This window comes from Corvus cornix, chromosome 1A (genome assembly GCF_000738735.6).
Source record: "Corvus cornix cornix isolate S_Up_H32 chromosome 1A, ASM73873v5, whole genome shotgun sequence".
NCBI lineage: Eukaryota > Metazoa > Chordata > Aves > Passeriformes > Corvidae > Corvus > Corvus cornix.
Window position 1 is genome coordinate 29,236,700 of NC_047057.1, and position 21,356 is coordinate 29,258,055.

Here is a 21,356-nt window from a genome sequence, read left to right on the forward strand (position 1 = left end):
GTTCGGGGCTGCGTGGGCCGGGCCGGGCCGCGCCGCTCAGTTTTCCGTGCGTCGCCTCCTCTGGTTGCAGCTTCGCTGCCGATGCCGGGCGCTGTACCCACGTCTCAGCCGGGCCCCCGAGCGATGACCCCCCCGCGCTCTGCTCCAGCGCACGTCTCGGCTGGGCGCGGCTCCGTTCCACCGCCATCGCCGACCGCCGCCGCCCGCGCGCCGCCCCTCTCGGTCGGGCATTCACGGGGCTCGCTCCACCACGCACTGTGCGGGGCCGGGCGGGCACCGCCGGGTCCCGCCGTGCCTCGCTCCACCACCGACACTGTGGCTCGCTTGGCTCCGCCCGCGCGTGGGAACTGCCTCGCTGCTGCTCGCAGAGCGCTCGGTGCACGTGGCCTGGGCCGCACGGTCCCTGCGCCAGGCTTCCCTTCGCCAGGACACAGCTGACATTGCTCAACAGTCTCGGTAATTAAATAATATTCACGAAAATATTCTTCCATCGGCATATATTTTGACTCCAGTATTAACTGTGTCCAAACGGTTTTCCAAAAGCCCTTGGTAATAATTAAATCCCAAGAAACATAGAAAAAGTTCTTAAACAACCATGCCAGGAAGTGCTTCAGTTCTTTTTGAGCTTGAATCAAGCTAAAATTTACAAATCGTTGTTCAAGAATCATTTTAAGTTTAAGATAAATGTCCATATGCGGCTCTGAAAGCCAAGAGTCTTCCCACGGTTCCTCCATAGTTTAGATATGGAATAGCAAAGCAAAACCAAGAAGAGGAATCCAAAGTTTCCAGGGTTTACTCACACAAATCAGTCACTTAGGGATCGGGGATCGTTCTGCTCTCAATTCTCCACCATTAGGTTGCAGTGGGGATCCTGCAACACGCATATAACAAACCAGGAGTCCCGTGGAAAGGAAATATATATGGACAGACAGATTCTTGATAGCTGTTTCAGAGAGATGTTTATTTCTCCAGCCGCATGGCCAGAGCTCTGCCGAGGAACTGTTCCAGTCACGGGACCAAGGGTCCTTCTGCCCGCGCAGGGAACACAAACCAACCAATGGGAACGAGGCTGAGCAGGGGCAGGGAAACCCCGTGTCTGTGCCCTCAGGGCCCCTCTCCCAGGGCTACACGGCAGGGGAGGGACCCCAACACTACCTAGACCTTGCAGTCAGTTTTGTAGCCTAATACATTATTACAATATACAATAATGTGTTCAAACTCATAATAGTTAGGCATTTAACTGGATACCATGTCCTCAGATTTAATCCAAACAAAGATCTGTGAGAAACCAATATTGCAACATACTTTTCATAGTAGAAGATACTTGGCTCTTGGCTGTTTAGTTTATTGTTCACTTATTGTAGCAAAATGGAATAAGCATTTAATTTTATTTGTTTATGTCATTCTATCTGAGTAATGTTATAATAAAACATTTTAGGAACATTTTATTTCAAAGTAAAGATGTGACCAAGTAAATATGAGCAGATGTCCTGTGCCTTTTAACCATTACTTTGCAGAAAATCTTTGATTTCAATCAGGACAGCATTAGATCAGTCTAGTTAAGCAAAAATGCTTTTTAAAAGTGTGTTTAATTGATCATATAACCATTTATGATCAGGAAAACAAATGTTTAGAATCCTTGTCAGCTACTAGAGTGTATTCCCAGCTGAGTATCATGAGAAATGGGAATAGCTGAGGGTAAGAGATGGAAGGATTTTTCAAGAGTTTTGTGTCCTGAAGATGGTTTTTTAAAGATTATGCAGTGCTTTTAGACTCATCTCAGGACAAAGGCATGTTGTGTGAGATTTCCAGGCTGGGAGAACAGACAACAGAGGCACCATGGCACAGATGTGTTTTGTAGCAATGCCCTCATCTGTTTTTCCCCTCTGTTCTTCATTATTCAAGATCAGTTGAGACTAATCTTTTTAGAAGCATGAGGTTGTTTCTTCTCTTTTCTTTCCCCTTTTTCTCTTATGTGTGTGAGCATCTTGGGACCTCTGTTATAGATGGCTTTATTGATAGATAATTAATGAGCTTTATAGAACTGCGTGGACACAGACAATGCAGGCAAGCAGACATGGAGGCAAGGATTTGTGTATGTAACACAGTTTATTTCATATTTTTTTGTAAGTGGGACACAAAAAGGAGCAATGCAGAAAAATGGATTGTATTAGCATCTCAGAATCCAAAGTTTGTCCCTGTTCTGCCGGTGAGCCCAGAACAGTGAACTGAGGAGCTTAGGATACGCACATTACTCAGTCTCACAAAAATGAACTGGAGGAGTCTCCAGCTTGCTCCTCCTTGTTCCCAGCAAAGTGGTTGCTGGGGTCTTGCTGCCTCTATCTCTTGCTCATATGTTTGCAGGGGGCAGGGAGGATCAAAGGATGTACAACAGAAATCAGATAAAGTCACGATAAAGCCATAGAATCATTTAGTTTGGGAAAGACTTGGGAAAGATTGAGTTCAACCAGCACTGCCAAGTCCACCATAAGATCATGTCCTTGAGTGCCACATCTACATGTCTTTTAAATATCTTTGGAATGATGACTCAGCTGTTTCCATGGGCAGCCTGTTCCAATGCTCAGCAACATTTTGGTGAATAAATTTTTCCTAATATGCAATCCAAACCTTGCCTGGTGCGACTTGGGGCTATTTCCTTTTGTCCTGTCACTTGTTACCTGGGAGAAGAGGCTGACCCTCTTTGCTACAACCTCTTGTCAGGGAGTCGTAGAGAGTGATAAGGTCTCCCCTGAACCTCCTTTTCTCCAGGCTAAACACTCCTAGCTCCCTCAGCTGCTCCTTGTAAGACATGTGCTCCAGACCTTTCACCAATTTTGTTGCCCTTCTCTGGACATGATCCAACACCTCAATGCCCTTCTTGTAGTGAGGGGCCCAGAACTGGACACAGGATTTAAGGTGTGTCTTCAGCAGTGCTGAGTACAGAAGGACAATCAATGCCCTGGTCCTGCTGGCCACACCATTGCTGATACAGGCCAGGTGCCATTGGCCTTCTTTGCCACCTGGGCATACACTGGCTCATGTTCAGCTGCTGTCAACCAGCACCCCCAGGTCCTTTTCCTGTGAGCAGCTTTCCATCCACTCTTCCCTCAGCTTGTATTACTGCCTGGGGTTGTTGTGACCCAAGTGCCAGACCAAACCCTTTGCCTTGTTGAGTCTGATATGACTGGCCTTGGCCCATTGATCCAGCCTGTTCAGATCCTTCTGCAGGGCCTTCTTACCCTCCAGCAGATCAACACTCCCACCCATCTTTGTATCATCTGCAAACTGACTGAAAGTGCACTTGATCCCCTCATCCAGATCGTCAATGAAGACATTAAACAGGACTGGCCCCAATACTGAGTCCTGGGGAGCCCCACTGGTGACCAGCTGCCAACTGGATGTAACTCTGTTCACCACCACTCTGGGTCTGGCGATGCAGCCAGATTTTTACCCAGAAAACTGGGCACCAGTCCGAGTCATTACAGACAATTTCTCCAGGCTAATACTATGGGAAACTGTCAAAGGCTTTACAAAAGTCCATGGAGACAACATCCACGGCATTTCCCTCATCCACCAAACAGGTGACCCTGTCATAGAAGGAAACTGGGTTAGATATATACTATTTCATTGTAATTTTTACCTTCTGAGTTAGCTGAGATCTGGATTAACTCTTGCAAAAACTGATCCCTGCCTGTTGGCTTCCCCAGTCCTTTCCTGGTCACTAGCACAGAGCAGTAAGTGCTCCTTGATACTCTCCCAGGCCTGTGATGACAGTTGCTGGCATATCTACATCCTTTGTGCCCTGGACCACACAGCTCTTTGGTAGGGTGATGCCGACAGAAGAGGAAAAAGCATCTCATTTTGCATTTTTCTATTTGTGTACACTGCACAGTTCAGTCACACTGAAAATATGTCATCCTTACTTAGTTAAATGCATTTTATGTTCTAATTACCTGACTGGAGTGAAAGTTCTACCTAATCTTGTTTTGGGTTTTTTGTCAGACTCATGTTGATTTTAAAGCATTTCCTTACTGTTGCCTTAATTTTTCTTGGTACACTGTGAAATACAGGCAGAGAAATGCTAGACTTTTCTTGACAATTTCTGCAATATGCATTTGTGCTGGTAACAAAAGCCATTGCATGTGAATTGTGAAAGGGTTTTTTGTGAAGCTCTGTAATGATTGTATGTCATCAGCTCACTGGAGGCTTTCAATCCAAATTTTAATCAAAATATTAAATTTTATTCTTTCCAGCTCTGGGTACTTTTGAGCAGTCTTCATTCATACGTTCTGTAAGGCAGCACTTGCAAGAGGAAAGAAATCCAATTTTTTTCCAAATTCAAGAAGTGAGTTTGGTAATGCTTTTTACAATTTCTTTGGACTTGAGTGTTTCTTTCTTCTTTAACAGCTTATCTTTCTAATGACACTTGCTTATTATGTAATAGTAACATTAACTTCTATATAGTAGAGATTACCCAGTGAGAATAAAATTAGCTGTTTGAACTGAAAAACAACTCTTTTTCTATTAAAAATCTCAAGAAATTTAGACAAGTTTCTGGTCTAAGCTACTGTTGTCTCTTAAAAGCTCGCACATTAGAAACTGAGTAAAAACTGAGAATTCCTGCTTCCCAGATTATTTGTGCCTTTAAAGGTAGATTGAAAGGTGAAAGTGGCAGGTGTTTGATTTTGGTAATACCTTACAGTTTACAAGCTTGGGTGCAATCTGGTGGGAGCAATAAACTCATTTAGCTCAGAGCTTCACGCTAATCTCTCCTTTTCTGTCCCCTTCCTGCTGAGATCACCTTTGTTAGCAAATGCATTGCCTTTGTTTCTGTATCGGTCTGAGGTGTACATGTATACGTCTAGTTAATTACCCATGCGTGCCCATTCATGAGTTAAAAAGCTCTCTTTTTACGCAGAGAAGCCAATGCAATGTTAATAATTTCCTCATGTTTCCAATAGACAATTAAATTAAAAAAACAAGAATATTTTTCTTTTAAAGTAAGAAAAACTGAAGTATTAAGAAATATCAAAGGAAAGAAGCAGTACTTAGAATGAGGTGAGTACACATAGGCATGCAATTTTTCTGCGGGATTCTGTGAGTGTACTAGTACATCCCAACACTTGTAAAGTGTTTCAGATTATCAGGACCAGTTTCTTTTCTTGTCACAGTTACAGACAATTAAAAAAAAAGTAGTTCTAAATTTTATACATATATATTTAGTCAATGCAATTGAAACATAGAACAAGAGAGATTCAATACCCATGTAGAATAGAATAATTTAGAATAATACATGCAAGGAGAAAATTATATTAAAACTGTGGAAATTAAAGAATTAAGACACTGTACGAAGTATAATAAAATCTACTTCATCATCAATAACTTCTGAAAGTAAAGTTAATGTGCTCACTGGTACATGGGCTTTCATCATTAACAAGGTAATGTTTGGAACTTGGCAAGAAAACAAGTCAGCAGGTGGCTGATTATTGGAACACGATTTTTTTGCCCATACAATGTGATGAAAGAACACATATTTAATGACTCTTGAAGGTGGATGTTCTGATGACTGTTGTGCTGGATGAATGATTAAAATTCATTATAGTCTAATTATCTTGGACTGTCCTGAAACTGTGATGCTAAGACCCCAAAGGAACAGAGGAGAAGCACTTCTATGTAGTGGCATCTCTTACCTTTCTGGAGCTAAAACACCTTTTTATTTCAGAGCTTTTCCAGTGCACACTTCTCTCTGTTGAGTTCAGAGTTCATGGCAGAACACAGGCTTCCCTGAAGCAGAACACTATTTACAAGCAGCTGTAGTTGCCCGGGATTTGGGGGAACCCCTGCTGCCTGGGAAAAGGCTTAGCAAAGCTCTCTAATCCATGCTTGTTTATTTCATGAGCAGATTCACTGTGGCTCTGACTATCCTCAGGGACTTTTATCTTACTATTTATTTTTTGTTTGCTTGTTTTTGGAAATGTGCTGCACTTTCCTGGGTTAATGAGGTTCTACTGGCAGTGGAACTCTAGTGCAAGCAGCATTAAAATGAAGTACTTGTAGAAAGCCTCTCTGCAAATGCTCAAGCAGCCCAGCTGTAAGCATTATGACAGTTATTAATTGCACAATCACAACTGCAGCAGCACTTACAAACAGATGAAGAAATAATTCACAGAAACTATAAGAAGGCTCCTCAACACTGCCTGCTCTTAATCTCACTGTATTTTTCTCACCCAGAATTAAAGGAGCTACTCAGAACTTTTCATCATTTTTTGTTCCATGTTGTATGTACATACAGATAGAAGTATTATTTCACAATAAATTAGGGTATGACAACAATATTTAAAATGCCAATTCAGTACAGCTAGGAGCTGCTAGTGTTTCTTTTAATGTTAAGTTTTACTCTGCATTTCTGTGTATTCTTGCTTATTCAAGAGATATCTGTAGAATACAAGAGGCCGAATACTAAATAGGTCTGATGACAAAAAGGCAAATGAGCAGTTGGAGATACAAGTCTTTTTAGACTGGTGTTTAAGTCATTGTTCTCAGGTTCAGAGGGATGTCCCTTACCCTTCCTGTCAGACAACAGCAGTACTGGCATTTGGGATGACATTTTATACTTTTAATTCTTTGACAGAATGTCTTATTTGCTATTGTAAAAATGATTGGGTCAAGGCAACTATTGATGCTGCAGATGATCTCTGTGACTTTGTAAATGGCACTTAGTGTGCTTATATTCTCACAGGGTGGTTGACAAGTAATTCTGTAAATTAGTATCACCATCATCATAACATGGTAAGGTGTGAAAGAAACAGCAAATACAATCATAGTAGCTGAAATCAGTAACAGAGGCCTAACAAGTCTGTTCCTTCTTTGCTGACGTTTACTGAGCTGTAGTAAGGCTTTGAGAGTCAACACATAGCATGTGAAGATGATTGAGGCTGGAAGAAGAAATCTCAATACAATTTTGGAGACCATGAATGGCACTGCAAATTGGAATGGTTCTTCAGTGCTGTCCAGGTAATGAATGATGTTATGCTGTCTTCTAGCTGCAACTGTGTAGTAAATCTCAGGCATCGATGCAATCACTATGAAGATCCATACCCCGATGGTACAAAACATGGCCTTTTCTTTGTCCCACCATGTTAATGAAGTGATGGGATGAACAGCACCTATGTATCTGTCCAAACTGATGAGTGTCAGGAAATACACACTTCCATAGATATTAATACTAAAAAATAGTCCTATGATCTGATGAAACACTTGGCTGAAATAGACAGCTAACTTCTGGATGTTATAATATACTGAAAAAGGTGCCATGAGAGTCCAAGTAAAGTCACACAGTGCCAAATTAAAGAGAAATATGGTATTGGTAGTCCATGTCTTCATGCAGTAAACATAATGTCGTAGTGCGAGTATATTGCCTAGAAATCCTGTTAATAAAGTGAAAAGGCAAACCAGAATCAGCAAATAACAGTACCACTCTGGCTTAGGATTTCTGTTGCAACTGAAAATAATGCATGTACCATTCATCATCTGTCCATGGAGTATGCCTGAAGGGAAAAGAGAGAACAACAGCCTTTAGAATAAAAATTGAGTTGGATACATTGAATTTAAAATTCAAAAATTATAAGTTAAATTCAGTGCATTTGAACTGGCAAAAGAATTCAGAACATAGTATAATGTACAACCTCTCTCCTCTATCTGAGAAAAATGTAAAGTCTAAGTAGGTAACACAGCTTACTCTACAACATCCACACAAGCCGATCTTCATGAACCTACATGAAATGCTTTATATACTTTCCTCTCTGCTATTTACTGTAGTGTACAATGGATGAGAGAAAAAAAAGCATGCACTCTGAAGTGCAAACAGTGTCCCTTGGCCACTAATGTGTCTGTATCTCTCTTTGGAAAAAGCAGAGGAGGTGACAGAAGGACAGTAATTTCCCATGCTCATTCCATCATTGCTTTGATTGCCTTGAGTATCCATATGGGGCCTAGGGGCAATTTTAATGTGGGCAGCTGTGCAGTGAGCTGTGACTGAGATCAAGAAAACAGCATCAAAAAAAATGAGGATGAAATTCTGCTTTTAGTGAAGGCCATAGAAACTTTTCCATCTATAGTGCTAGACAAAGTGCTTTTTTTGGATCTTTTTATTTGATTTTCTTCTGTAAATATTTGTCCCAGGATTAAAAGATTTTGCTTATGGTAGGGTTAGAGAATATTCTTTTTGTCTAACTCTTTGTGGCCTACTTTGTATCAATTCCCATTATGGAATGTGTGGAATATAGATCTGCAGTGTATTTTTCAAAGCAAGTTTTTAATGCTTGTAAAGCCTTATGCTTAATTCCAATGATTTTTTTACTCCTGATAAAACCAAAGGCTGGACTATTCTGTCAGAATGCGCTGTCACCCACTGCAGTTTGTTATGTTTCTAGAAAATTTCCAAATGATGTAGTAGATACCAAACAGTGAGGTCTGTCCAAGGAGAAGCTTTGTATGAAAATCATCCAAATAGCTATTTATAGATTGGAGTCCACTACAGTGCTTACTAGGATGACAGAATAAAATTTTCATTAGTACAGGCCACACTTGAATGGAAGAAAGGACCTTTACAGAATGTTACTGATTCATTGAAAATTTTGAAGCATCTTCAACCATTAAGTTGGTAATAGTGGGGTTTTTTCTAACTTAATGTTTTGCTTTCATGTCAAGCTTACTACAATAAGACTTTTCCAAAGGTGTGTTCACATACACAGGTCAAAATATAACAAAGAGGAGCTGCAGTGAAGACCTGCTAAATAAAGACTGCGTTATTGTGCTTAGCAAATTTATAGTCCACTCAGTTCCCTGACAAAAAGCTGGTTTAGACTGTACTCAACAAAATTAGGAATGAAAGTGGTTTCTCTAGAAGCTCAGCAACAAAGGCAGTCAAATGACTTTCCAGGAAATGAATGTAAATAGAAAACCATCTGTTCTACTGACAGTGTATTTCACAGGTGGGGAGTGTGTGTTCTATAAATGTATTTTTTAAAGTATTGAAGTACTGGACTTTAACCTACGGTAGCTATACTTTCCCTTCTCCTTTGCCTTCGTGAATATAAAAGATTAAACAAACCGTGTAATGTTTTTCTTCTGCTGAACTTTATAAGATATCCCTGTGAATTCTTAAAAATGTGAAACATAGTTAAGTAACATTTTCTCATGACATGTTCAATTAAAAGTAGTTTGAATATGTATAGGAAATCCATATTTTCCTAAAATCCTCTTGGCTAGAGTTTGTGTGTTCTTGGACTTGAATGGTATTTCCTACCTCTCTGCCTTCCTTTTCAATACTTACAAACGAAGGCACAAGACACTTGATTCCAAGTTGTGCTGACAGTATAAATAAATCACAGACTAGCTACAAACAGTATGGCCATAGCTGCATGAGGGAATTGTAATGCCAGGTTCCTGATCTCATTAAGTTTCTGGACAAGGGCTATAGGTAGGTCTAAATGGAGGGAGGCAAACAGCTGTGCCACCTGCTCTGCTTTGCTCTGAGTTGGCCAGATAAAGTCTGGATGTGTAACCTTATAACTCTGTTAGGGCAGACACAGACTTGAATTAAACGAAATCCCCTATCTCCTTCATCACGTTCAGTTTACTGGGCTGCACTTGGGGCTGAGCTGTGTGAAGTTAGTTACATAGCTGGAGGGGATGGAGCTGCCCAGCTGTGTAAGGTCCATTTGGAGCTCAGAGAGTCATTAGAAATTATGTCTGTTTGTGTAGGCATTTCCCACATGTCTACCCTGGGATCCCTATTTGAATTTTCTAAAATATTTTTGCTGTCTCCTGTTAATTCTTTGTATTGTAGTAGAGCTTAGAGACCATAAATGAGACTAGGTTCTTGAAGCAGTGTGCTTTGCAATTGAAGTGAGCGACTTACAGGGTGGACACAGGGGAACAGGTGCAGAAATAAAAAGAACCTTTCCTGAGGTAACTTAATAAGCAAGGGGAGAACACAAGGGGTTTGACCCCCAGCTTGGTGCTATTCCAGGATCTCCTGGTCTTCCATCAGAAAAATTTAAAGCCTTATACAATCAAGGATGCAGTCTGACTGCATGCAGGAAGACAGGCAGCGTGCCCTGCTCTATGCTGAGGCCATTGGAGCTACCCTAATGTTCAGAGAATATGTGCTGTAATAATTTTCAGAAGTGACATTTTTTTAATCTCAGACAATAGCAAGTTTTCTGTCTACTGTCTTAGCACCAACAGAATAACTCGAGCTGCAGGATATGACTAGGTTGTCCTCACAGTTCAAATCCAAAATTTTGCATCTGTATTTTAAGAAAACTCTCTTTTTCTGAACATTAAAGTATTCACTGCTAAGTCCATGTATTCTTAAGCAAAGCCTGCCAACACACATATGCATATCGTAGTGGGGCAGAATGAGCAACAGCACCATGGCATTATATTGTGCATGACTAAAATCAGACTTGCCAAGCTTTGACAAAAGTAGAACCGGTTTTCAAGGTTAAAAATACTTCCCATTTATTGAGGTTAATTTTTCACTTGAACGGTTTCAGCCACTAATGGAGATGATTTTGAACACTAAGTGGGCAGAAAGAGCAATCCCTCGATAGGGCACCCAGAATTAAGGGAACACATCTGATTCAGTGAAGACCTGGGTATTAGAATATTACAAATATGCCCAGGAAAGGGTTGAACTCATATTTAACTCATACTCATCACTCCCAATATAAGACAAGAAAGCATGCTAAATGCATGGGTAAGAATTTAATGTTTCTCTTGTTTCTGCTTCTGCAGTTTAATGACTGCAACCATCTTTTGGGCTGTGGATCTAAAGATACTAGAAAAGCTTTCCTTTTTAAAAAAAGTTACCTGTTTGACTCTGTTTTTTGTATCTGCCTATTGAGTTATCTCTTCTCTTGGACTGGAAGAAAAATACTGGTTGGGTTCTGCCTGGTTTGTTGCAGGACCCTAAACCCTGAAATCTCTACTACCCTGTGTCCCATAGTACTGTTGATGTGCTCTCTCTCTGTGTTGGAGCAGATAAAAAGACCTGTTTCCAGTAAAAAATTACACTTTGAGGAAATTTCTGCTGGAGCTAGGAAACATTATGATAGGAGAATCTTGATTTTTGTACCTAGTTAATTCACAGTTTATCACTGGTTGTCATTCATATGGCATTTAACTTGTATTTGTAAAGGTCCATTAGGCTTAGCACATTTATTTGGGGTTTTTTAAGTATATAATTGTGTATGTGTAAATATATCCTAATAACCATGTTCTTCTCTGTCATACCTGCAGGGGTTTATTTCACATTTTTAACAAGGTCATAATAAGCATAATTTTCCTGAAGTAAAAAAAAACAAAAAAAGAACGTTAAGATGAATTAAAAGTTTATTTTGTGTAATATTATTCCTTATCTACTCTCTTTGCCCCTTGCTACTTTTTGTTTGCTATTCTTTATAATAAAAGACCTAATTTTACATGAAATGTTCTATTTTTCTGGAATTTCTCTGAGAATTTTGTTTGGCTGTTTGCAATAGTATTTTAATCTAGTACAAGTCTATTCCAGTTACCAGATAGGTTTTCCAAATTTCTGACCATTCACACCCCATAATACTTCTGTTATGTGTGCTTTCCAAGTGTAACCTTTTAGCTTGTTTTATAAAAAAAGCATTATACTGAGTCCTAGGTTTTGTTATAAAAATAATAAGCAGTATTTGCAATTTTTACTTTAACAACTTACGTGTTAGGTAGTCATCTGCTGCAACCCATTTTTATTTCAACTGAACTGATATGAAAGGATATATAAAACAATGTGAGCATTAGGTGGATCATTTAACAAATTTTAGTTCAACTGCATTTAGCATGTTATACATACTGGTATGGTGGGAACAGTAAGTAATATCTGCAATATTTGTATGCAGTTAGGTAAGAAGATTGTGCCAATATCCAATTCCTTTCTTTTTTATATATCAGTATTGTGATTAAAGTGCTATTTATTTCATTAAAAAATTCTGTTGATGAGCCCTGCTTGAGAGTTAATGAAGTCCTATATGGCAAACATAAGCTAGAGTAGAAGGAAAGTTGAAGTGGAAAAATTTGCTTACTGAAGACAGTATTTATGAAGAAGTTCTTTAAAAAATATGATATTTATACATATTTGTAGGTATTAATCATTGGGTAATAACTAAATAGGAAAAAACATTGCCTTGGCAAGTAGAGGTGCAATGAATATTTATTAAATCTTTCTCTTACCTGTTTTAGAAAGGTTGGAGTAATCTGTTTTACAGAAGTCCAGATTCCAGGCTGTGTTTTTTCTCTCCATTAATCTGGATTTCCTGAAATCACAACTCTATTTTGCGAGTACTGTTTATAATCCAAGGTCTTGGTAATATTCCATATGCAATGGCAGCTGTTCAGAGAGCAGGTATCAAACTGCAAGGGAAATACCTTTTATCATTTAGCTCCTCCTCTCAGTAAGTCAGGATAATATGCTACTGCCATAGTGGCCTCCACTTGCTCTTTAGGGAAGGACAGACTTATTGGACATCCTCAGTCTAGCTAGGCCTGAGGCTGTCATTGTTTCCAGCAGTGAGAGTAGAAGAGTCCAGGGGCTTGGGGCATATACATGTGTGTTTACACTTTCCCTTTCTTCACCTTTCCTCACTCCCAGAATCCTTGTTGCTGCCCTACTACTGGACTGGTCTGTGGACCTATGTTGCTCTTGTCCCATCATAGAGCTTCATTCAGCCCCCCTATACCTACCTGTCACTTCTCTTGTCTCATGGTTCCCACATCATTCCAAAGTCTCAGCTTTGTCAAAGAACTCTCAACCTCCAGCTGCTTAATCCTGAGCTCACCTCCTACCTCTTCAGCCCATAGCCCATGTCTGCTCCATGTCCTCAAGTCTTCCTCCCCCAAACCTGCATCTCCATCTTCAGCAGCACACACCAGTCCTGGGATCTTCCTGTCTGATTGCCTGAATGACCACTTCAAATTTTTTATGAATTTCTCCCACTTTATAGCTTCCCCCTGTGGCCAGCTCTAATCAATGCTAAATGTGGACAGTTCCACAAGCAGCTCAGAGAAATTGCCTCCATCCCAGACCATTTCACATCTCAGTCTGCTTTATCACTTCTCTTGATACTCCCTGTCCAGCTCCTCATATTACTTCTATTTTCCCTGTTTTGACATCTTCTAGCACCAGACTGCACTGTGTCCTTGTTAGATGCTGTTCTTCACCTTGCTGCTTGAATTATCTGTTGTCTTCCTTACCCCCGCTTGGCTTCTGCCGTGGCACTCCCAGCCTTGCAGAAACAAATTCCCATCTCTTGTGCTGGTGGGGTTTTCAATACTCTAAACAATTCTCGAAAGGTAAGAGATGACAGAGAAGAAAAGCTAGCCCTGAAAAATATGTTCGTGGCAAAAACACCATGAATGTTTCACCTAACACCAGTGGTGAGAGTAAGCAGAGCTTCTTTTCAAGTGACAAGACACACCACTGTTCTTTGAAAAAAGGTAGTCTCTGCAGAATTAAGTATAATAACACATCATATGACCAAAGTGATTAGGTCTAAGAGAAACATACAGTACAAGATCCTACACAGACTCATAATTCGAGTTCCGAATTAAATTAGGGAAGCAAATAATATTTGTCAGTGGACATACCTCAAATACTTCACACTGTCTTAGACAAGAAAAGCTGTCTTAGACATGAAAAAGGAAAATTATGTATGAATCAGTAACCTTTTTTAGCATTTGAAATGCATTGTTGTGGCCTGTGGTTTTTCTCATCATCTTACTGATAGCAGTATACCACTATTAATAAGTTATTGTTGTATTCTTTTTTTCCTCCTTTGGATTGCAAGTAATTTGTTATTTTGTAGGAATAATATCTATTCATTCTGAACTACAGAAGGGTAGTTTGTCTGCATGATGCTAAATCTGTCCTCACACACAGTGGAATAATTGGATATAGGAAGAAATAGAGTTTAGTACTTTATTTTGGTTTTATTATGATGTAAACATGTATTTACTGACTGACTAAAATACGCCTTCTCATAATTTTTGTACCACAGGTCAGTTGCTCCGTCTGAAAATGTTTCGAGAGGACCATGGGTCTTGGATGACAATGTTCTTCAGTACCATCCTCTTCCTCTTCATATTTTCTCACATTTATAACCTGTTCCTCATTATGGCAGGGAATATGAGGTAAGTTCCACAGTTTATTGTTTGTCTCTTTTGCTCTAGAATATACTTTACTGTAAACTTTTTTATTCCTCTACCTTCTGAATTTAGGTAGAATAGTAATTTAATTGGTTAATTAGCCAAGAGGATAAAAGTATTAGTTATAAAAAATGGGAGTCCTAGACTAATGTTAGCAACTGTTAAATCATGGTACTAATGAACATCATATATTTTATTTAAATTTAAAATTATAGCTAAACAATTTGATTTGAAGTTAGGGCTGAGTGGTTTACAAGATTAAGCATTATTATTGTGCCTGTGGAGGAAGTTCAGGGTTAAAAGAAATTGAAACATCTAAATTTGAGGAAGCTCATGAATATTAAATGGATAGTATAGTTCTCTTTTGGTTATGTACAATAATATTTGCTGATCCAGTTTTTTAGAATATTCTTAATTTTTTTTCCTATAAGGTGCTCTGGCAGAGCAAAATTCTGTTTAGCTGAGGGATGAACAGCTATCTATTTATATGGATTTATTTTAAATGGACCTCTTCATATTAATTTTCTATCTTAAGACCTGCTTTCTCCTATTATCTCAAAATTAACACCACTTTCATGTGTTGATTTTCCTGAGAAAACCTACATTATAAGTCATCTAATACATAGAAAATGAGTTCATTGGACAAAAAACCACAGTGATGTTGTTTATTAAAGACAAGACAGCATCTGAAGACTTCCTAGCAAGGAATAAGAAATCCAAAGTATGTATGAGTTGAAGAACAACTCAAATAATTAAATTCCTTGTTCCTAGCAGAATATCAGAGCCATACCAACAGTCTGGTGATGAGTTATTTAATGGGCTGACGTGTGGTGTGTTACAGATCTTAAGCATGTCAGCAAGAATGTGCAGTGTTTAAAGTCCTGTAAACAATGTGACATAAAGCAAAAGGTGAGTAGGAGGCAGACTGACTGTCACTGAAAGAAAATAAGCACAGCCCAGCTGGGATAATCGTGAGATTGTGACATGAAGACAGAATGTATTGATTCGAGCCAGGCAGGTAAAGATGCAGACTCATCGACTGTTTCATGGAACCATCACAGTAATGACAGGGTAAATATAGATGGGTGCTCAATAACAGGTGGGATAATTAGGATGAGGAAGGTGGGAGCATTGCAGGTTTCTGGCTTCTCTGTTTACATAGTCATACTATTATTGGTATTATGTTAAGATTTATATTTGGTATTTCTAATGTTCCATAAACTAAAAACAGCTAGCTGTTAGACAAAGCATTAAGAATTTTGAAAGCCTGACTCATGTCTGGAAATCATATTTCACTTGTCCTTGTTCACATTCCTGCTTCCTGTATCTGTTACAAGCTTCCATTAGCTACACTGAGGAGATTGTGTGGCCATCAGCATCCACATCCATGGAAATAGGCACAGCCTACTGCTAAAATAGCTGGTGTCAGACAATGTGCCCTCTTGCTTTCTGTGGGGTGAAGCCGCTCCTTTCCTGGAGATTATGTCCCAGCTCTGGATTTGTTGTGATTCTTTTGGGAAGCTGACCCGCGGCTTTTTTCCAAGTGAGCTGAGCGCTCATTACAGACACGTTGGCTCTCCATTCCAGCAAGAAAAGATATGGGACAAACAATTTCAGTCTCAAACAACAGAACTTAAATCATCAGTAAAACACAGCCCTTGGATCTCTCCCCTCAAAGTTGGGGTAGAACAGTGTGTAAAACTTTTGAAAAGAGGGTTTCTACAACAAACATCATCAAAGCCAGCTGCTCCATGTTGCCTTAATAAAGTTTTTCAAGGTGTGCATTATTTTTTCTTGGGTAAATGTAACCCTTATGAAAGCTATTTGCTTCATGGTTTGTACTTCTGTGCAGAAAAACAGCCCTATCTATATATTTTGCCATAGTGCCTTACTGAAATGACTGTCACCAGAGAGACTGGTTTCCAGGATGAAAGGTCAGAGTTTGCTTGCATGGAGGTTATGGTGTTTATGGAGAGAAACTGACCTTTGTGCCTCTGGGCTCCTAGGAAACACAGGCATCCCAGATTATCCCAGATTACACATCTTTCAATACGAGGGCTGTGAAAGCCTTCCTGTCTACAAGAGTAAGTGAAAAGCACTCTTTTTTTCCTCTCTCTTTTTTTTTTTTGTTTTCTTCTTGCAATGTCTCTGGTTTACCTTTCCCTGGGTGCTGGCAGGAAAATGACTCTGACAAGTTTCTTTATGTAAGATGTTTCGTCTCACCAATGAAAATCCCTTTCTGGCATACTAGTGAGAAAGTCATACATGGTGCATTATGCCAGCATGGATGATTACAGCGAAAGCAATATCCTTTTGAGGGCTTGAGGAACCTGGGATTTAAAGCTCTGTCATATAACCATATCTAAAAAAGGTATATTTTACAGTTGCCAAAATTAGGGTTTTTTTAAAAAGTTATTTTTAAAGACACTTCACATGTGTCTTAGTGCAGCAAACCAAAAAAGTGTGAATATATCCCTTAAAAAAGTGTAGCAGTAGGGACTGTAGTTTGCAGGCAAGAGCACAAGCTGAATATTGTGTTCAGTTTTGGGTCCCTCACTACAAGAAGGACATTGAGGTGCTGGAGTAGGTCCAGAGAAGGGCAAGAGAGATGGTGAAGGGTCTAGAGAGCGAGTCATATGAGGAGTGGCTGGGGATGCTGGGTTTGTTTAGCCTGGAAAAGAGGAAACTTAGGGGAGACCCTGTCACCGTCTACAATGACCTGAAAGGAGGCTGTGGCAAGGTGGGGGTCCATCTCTTCTCCCAGGCATCTACTGACAGGATGAGAGGGAATGGCTTCAAATTGTGCCAGGGTGGGGTGTATTGGATATTAGGAAAAAGTACTGCACAGGAAGGGTTGTCAAGCTCCGGAACACACTGCCCAGAGAAGTGGTGGAATCACTATCCCTGGAAGTGTTCAAAAGACATGTAGCTCTTAGGGATATGGCTTAGTGGTAAATATACTTGTTCTAAGTTAACAGTTGAATTTGATGATCTTGGAGGTCTTTTCCAACATTAATGATTCTATAATTCTATGAAGAAGTTGCTGGTATTTGAATATGTATTATACAGCTGTCTGCTGGGTGGAAGTGTGACTATTTGAAATAAAAATTTTGTGACAGATTGGAATGTATCTTCTTAAATTTAAAGTCACTATTTTTTTTCAGTGACATTTCCTTTTAGGTACTTCACAGTGTAGGGCACTGATCCACTGTACATTAGGTCACTGAATATCTGAATATCTGGTGAATATCTGGTGACTGTTATCAAAATGCCTTTGAAAACTTTTTTAGAAAGTGAGGGACTTGGGTGTTTATTTGTTATGTTAGATCATTTAGATTCTTGAAATTAAGCAGTGGTTTTGAGGTGTGTAACAGATAAGCAACATGGCTTATTTATTAAAGGCTCTATTTGAAACATAAATTAAAGGAGGAAACTTTTATTTTTCTGTATCAGAAAGTGTCTTGCGGCAAGGCCACGTGGTGGCAGCAAAGGGCACGGTTTAAGAAGCTAAATCCCATGGAAGTATACGGGGATCCTCACTATTAAACTTTTTTTTCTATGTTTTTCTGTGCCACAAGGAAATTCAGAGCCCTTTATTTATTGTCTCTTTCTTTAAAGGAATTCTGGGTCTGGAACTGTCCAGGGACTGTCCCATTTTTTTTGTCATTTATATGGTACTTTTGTACAGTTAACATACTGAGGTATTCTAAGTCTGTACCTACATGTGTTGAAGTTTTCCCAACTGTATTGCTTTAAGTAGAAAAAAAAAGAAAAGAAAAGAAAATCCATTATCTCCTTTGGGAGCCTGCATCAGTAAATAATGTTTTGACATTTAACATTACAACACAGCGATGAATTTTTCATATGACGTCCAAAAATCAAAGTTGTGACTGCTTGTCTCACAAATGTCATCTGTCCTGTCTCAGAGGAAGAGATTTTCAATTGTCCAAAGGATGTTCAAGTGCATCATTATTCAACACTGTAAAGTGTCACTGAAATAACAGACACAGACCCATTTTCTCTTTAGCTGCAAATTGTCATATTACTGTAGCAATAATACAAATTGTTGGGATTGTCTTCTTTGAGTGTTGCATGTGTCAGGAGAGGGTTTGGTGTGAATTTATTACCGGTGCTGTCAAAAGGTTATTCTTTTGTTATTCTTTGGTTGTTCTTATTAAGTGCTATGATAGAGTACCTCTTTTTTGGTGTAGTTTTATCTTCTCTTACTGCTCATTTCTTTCACAGAAAAAGTGTGACATTTCAATACAGTTTACATTACTTGCAGAAATTCCTTAGGTATAAAAATACTACTGTAATTGATTTTAGTTAAGGTGTGAGTGATTTAGTGAATTGGGACCCAATTACACTCTGCAGCTGACAAATGCATGTAAAGTGGGTTAGCATTTTGTTTAACTAGCTGAAACAAGGAAACAGCTATTTATGTATTTAAAGGCCACAATAACAGCTTTCTATTAAGTACTTTACCCTTATCCAAATTAGTTACTGCTCCTTTTCCTTTTTCCCCAAGACACAGATTATTGTGTCCCTGGAAATGTGTATTTACTCAAAGCTTTAAGCTATGTGTTGTTCAGGATTCTGTGCTTTAGTTTGTTTGATTGCTCATTAGAGTCAAGGATTAGTCATCATTAGCATAATTTTAGAGCAAGATTTAGGGACAACAAAGACTTTGTTTTCCTAACCACGGTTACTATTCTACAGAAGTGTGAGGCCCACAGTGGATCTATATTAGGCCTCCAAGCCTCCTTTCATAGCTGTGTCTACCTAGCCATATGTTTTGTGAGCTTTATGTTGATGTATCCTTTGTGTATATTTGGTGTAGCTGTGTATTTATACCGTAGTCATGCTTAATATTTGGCAATGATTATAGTGTTATACTGTGAGCTTCAGAAACTTCAAGCTTTTGTGAACTGCTGGAAAGAAATGTTCCAAATCTGTAAACCCCCTATGCTGTTCTCAGACACTAATCCTTTGAGGCCATCACCAGTCTTTCTCAAATTGTATGTGGAAAACAGGAACTCCCTTAGAATATTTATAGCTTCTAAACAGCATAAGTTGTGACAGGCTTATATTATGTAAAAGTATATAGAGGGAGAAAGTTTATTACAGTTACAAAAACTACGGATGTAAAATACTGCCCTAGGAATGCAGTCTCTAAGAGGTTTTCAAGTTAACCTTAGCAGGTTGTCCTCCCAGCTGGGATCCTAAGTCACAGGTGTCTAGTAAGATCACAGAAGCAATAGAAACCGTATTTTCCAAGTCACTGTGACTGGAAGGTGTCTTGAGCCAGGATTAGTACTTGAAAATCAAAGTAATTGAAAATTCCAAGCTAGTTCATGGCGTTTCAACCTTTATAGCTAAACCTACTCCTACCTGGTCAAAAAGTACCTCTCCGTGTGCTAAATCTGCCATATTGCTTCTGCCTTCTGTGAAGTAGACTTCATCAAGCTTTTCCTTCTTCTAAGACAGGAAATGGCAGAGAATAGAAAATGCTTAATTTAGGTGTAATTACAAGATGATGACTCTGAAAACCCAAACCTTTTAACAACCAAGAAACTCATTCCCCAAACCACACTCTGCAGAAAAAGGGGCGAAGGAGGTCTTGCACATCACAAAACAGTTGGCATAGAATCATCACTGATCCCAGGGAGGATGGATGTAGACAGGATACCGAAGAGCTCTCTTATCCGTAAAGCTATCCCAGGAGTACCTTCTGGTTGTTGGGATCAAAGGCTGCCAAAACCCCTGTGGCACAATTGGCCCTCTGTTATCCCAAAGTATCCATAATACAGGTCAATCAGGGTGAGTGCAGTGGTGATCACTTTGATAGAATGACTGAAATTAATAGGAATTTGTGGAGAACATGAAACAGTGAGAAAAAAAAAATCGAAGCCAAATTATTTTCCTGTAAACTCTTTTAGACAGCTTACAGGCAAAGGCCAAACCACAGAGATTCAAGTGGCACGTATCAGTTCTGGAAGGAGTTCTTTGTCAAGATACAGGCAGAAGACAGAGCTCAGGAGTTAGGTACTTGTCGTGTGGGCTGACTGCATTAGTCTCAGGTACTTGTAAGTGTTTAGGTAAGAATTAGAGTTGTAGCACTGCTGTAAACCACACCCCCCACCGCACCCCCGGCACGAGCTTTCTTCCTATTGCCAAAATTGATGACTCTGGTTTCAAGAAGGTTGTCACTGATAAGAGATGCCAGAGGGAAGAACTGAGCACAGCCAGACCTGTTAGCTATGAACAGCAAGTACAAAGGCTGCTGGAAGCTGCAATGGGAGAAGTATGGGAGAGACAAAAAAGGCATGTCCAGCACCAGAGGGGTCTTGCTCAAGCCCAAGACAGAGGACAAGTAACCCTGTGACTGTGTCCTAGCTGTCCTGTGGTGTTGCCATGGTGAGACTAATGTGACTGTGGGAATATCTTAGGGCTTAATAGACTGATTCCCCTTTCCTCCTTTCAAATAAATATCGTTTCCAGTGGTAGGGATTAATGACTAGGTAAATTCATCACAGCACAATGTTGGTAAACCTTATGCAAAAGTTAATTGATGGTGCTATTACGTATTTTGTATTTGCTTTTTATTCTGTTATTTTTTTAAATATCATGCTTGTTTAAAGTGAAAAAAACCCCAAAATTTAAAATATTCAAAAGGTCAATTCATGTTTGTATTAATACAAAATTTTATATGTAAGATTCAGGAAGAAACTTGTTAATTTTCTGATGTTATTTTTAGGTTGGCCATTTAAAAAATATTTCTGTTCACATCACAGAATAACAAGGCAGATTTTCTCTGCTTTTTGTGTGGGCAATCACTGACATATCTTTTTCTTAAGGCACAGGTAATGGCTACAACATTGTTTTTCTTATTTCATATCCCTCTGTATTGAATTGACATGTAGACATTGAGAGTGCTTTCCATTAACAACACTGTGACATTGTTGCTGTGGCATTCTCCAGTAGGATTGTATGAAAATGGTCTGCTCCATCAGCTCTCTTGCCATATCAGGAGCTACAGCATTGCTGCTACATTTGTTTCTGGTTTTCTTGCCCATGACACACACGAGCTGAGTCTCCTGAAGACTGAAAAATACTTTTCC

The 21,356-nt window shown here is 39.4% G+C and overlaps 2 protein-coding genes across 8 annotated transcripts in view; one reads left to right on the plus strand and one right to left on the minus strand.

The window, feature by feature from the left end:
• TMEM117 (transmembrane protein 117) overlaps positions 1–21,356 on the plus strand; it is a 194,732-nt gene that overhangs the window by 17,342 nt on the left and 156,034 nt on the right. For 4 of the 7 annotated variants that reach the window (XM_010413606.4, XM_039571327.1, XM_019279911.3 and 1 more), the window contains exon 3: positions 14,088–14,220. In XM_010413606.4, coding sequence (XP_010411908.2) covers positions 14,088–14,220 — 133 coding nt within the window. Of the gene's footprint in view, positions 1–4,253; positions 4,355–14,087; positions 14,221–21,356 lie in introns of all 7 variants that reach the window. The other 3 variants (XM_019279912.2, XM_010413607.3, XM_019279913.2) reach the window with 2 other exon arrangements.
• On the minus strand, positions 6,526–12,334 carry LOC104698443 (P2Y purinoceptor 1-like). The gene is made up of 2 exons (XM_010413816.3): positions 12,265–12,334; positions 6,526–7,547 (listed from the first exon to the last, which is right to left on the minus strand). The coding sequence occupies exons 1-2, from the start codon at positions 12,332–12,334 to the stop codon at positions 6,526–6,528; spliced, it is 1,092 nt and encodes a 363-aa protein (XP_010412118.3).

Excerpts from the sequence above, each read along its gene's own strand:
- LOC104698443 (XM_010413816.3), bottom strand. The coding sequence starts at position 12,334 with ATGGAGAGAAAAAACACAGCCTGGAATCTGGACTTCTGTAAAACAGAT. Across the intron at positions 7,548-12,264 it reads CTCCAACCTTTCTAAAACAG|GCATACTCCATGGACAGATG; the intron begins GTAAGAGAAAGA and ends TTTTCCCTTCAG.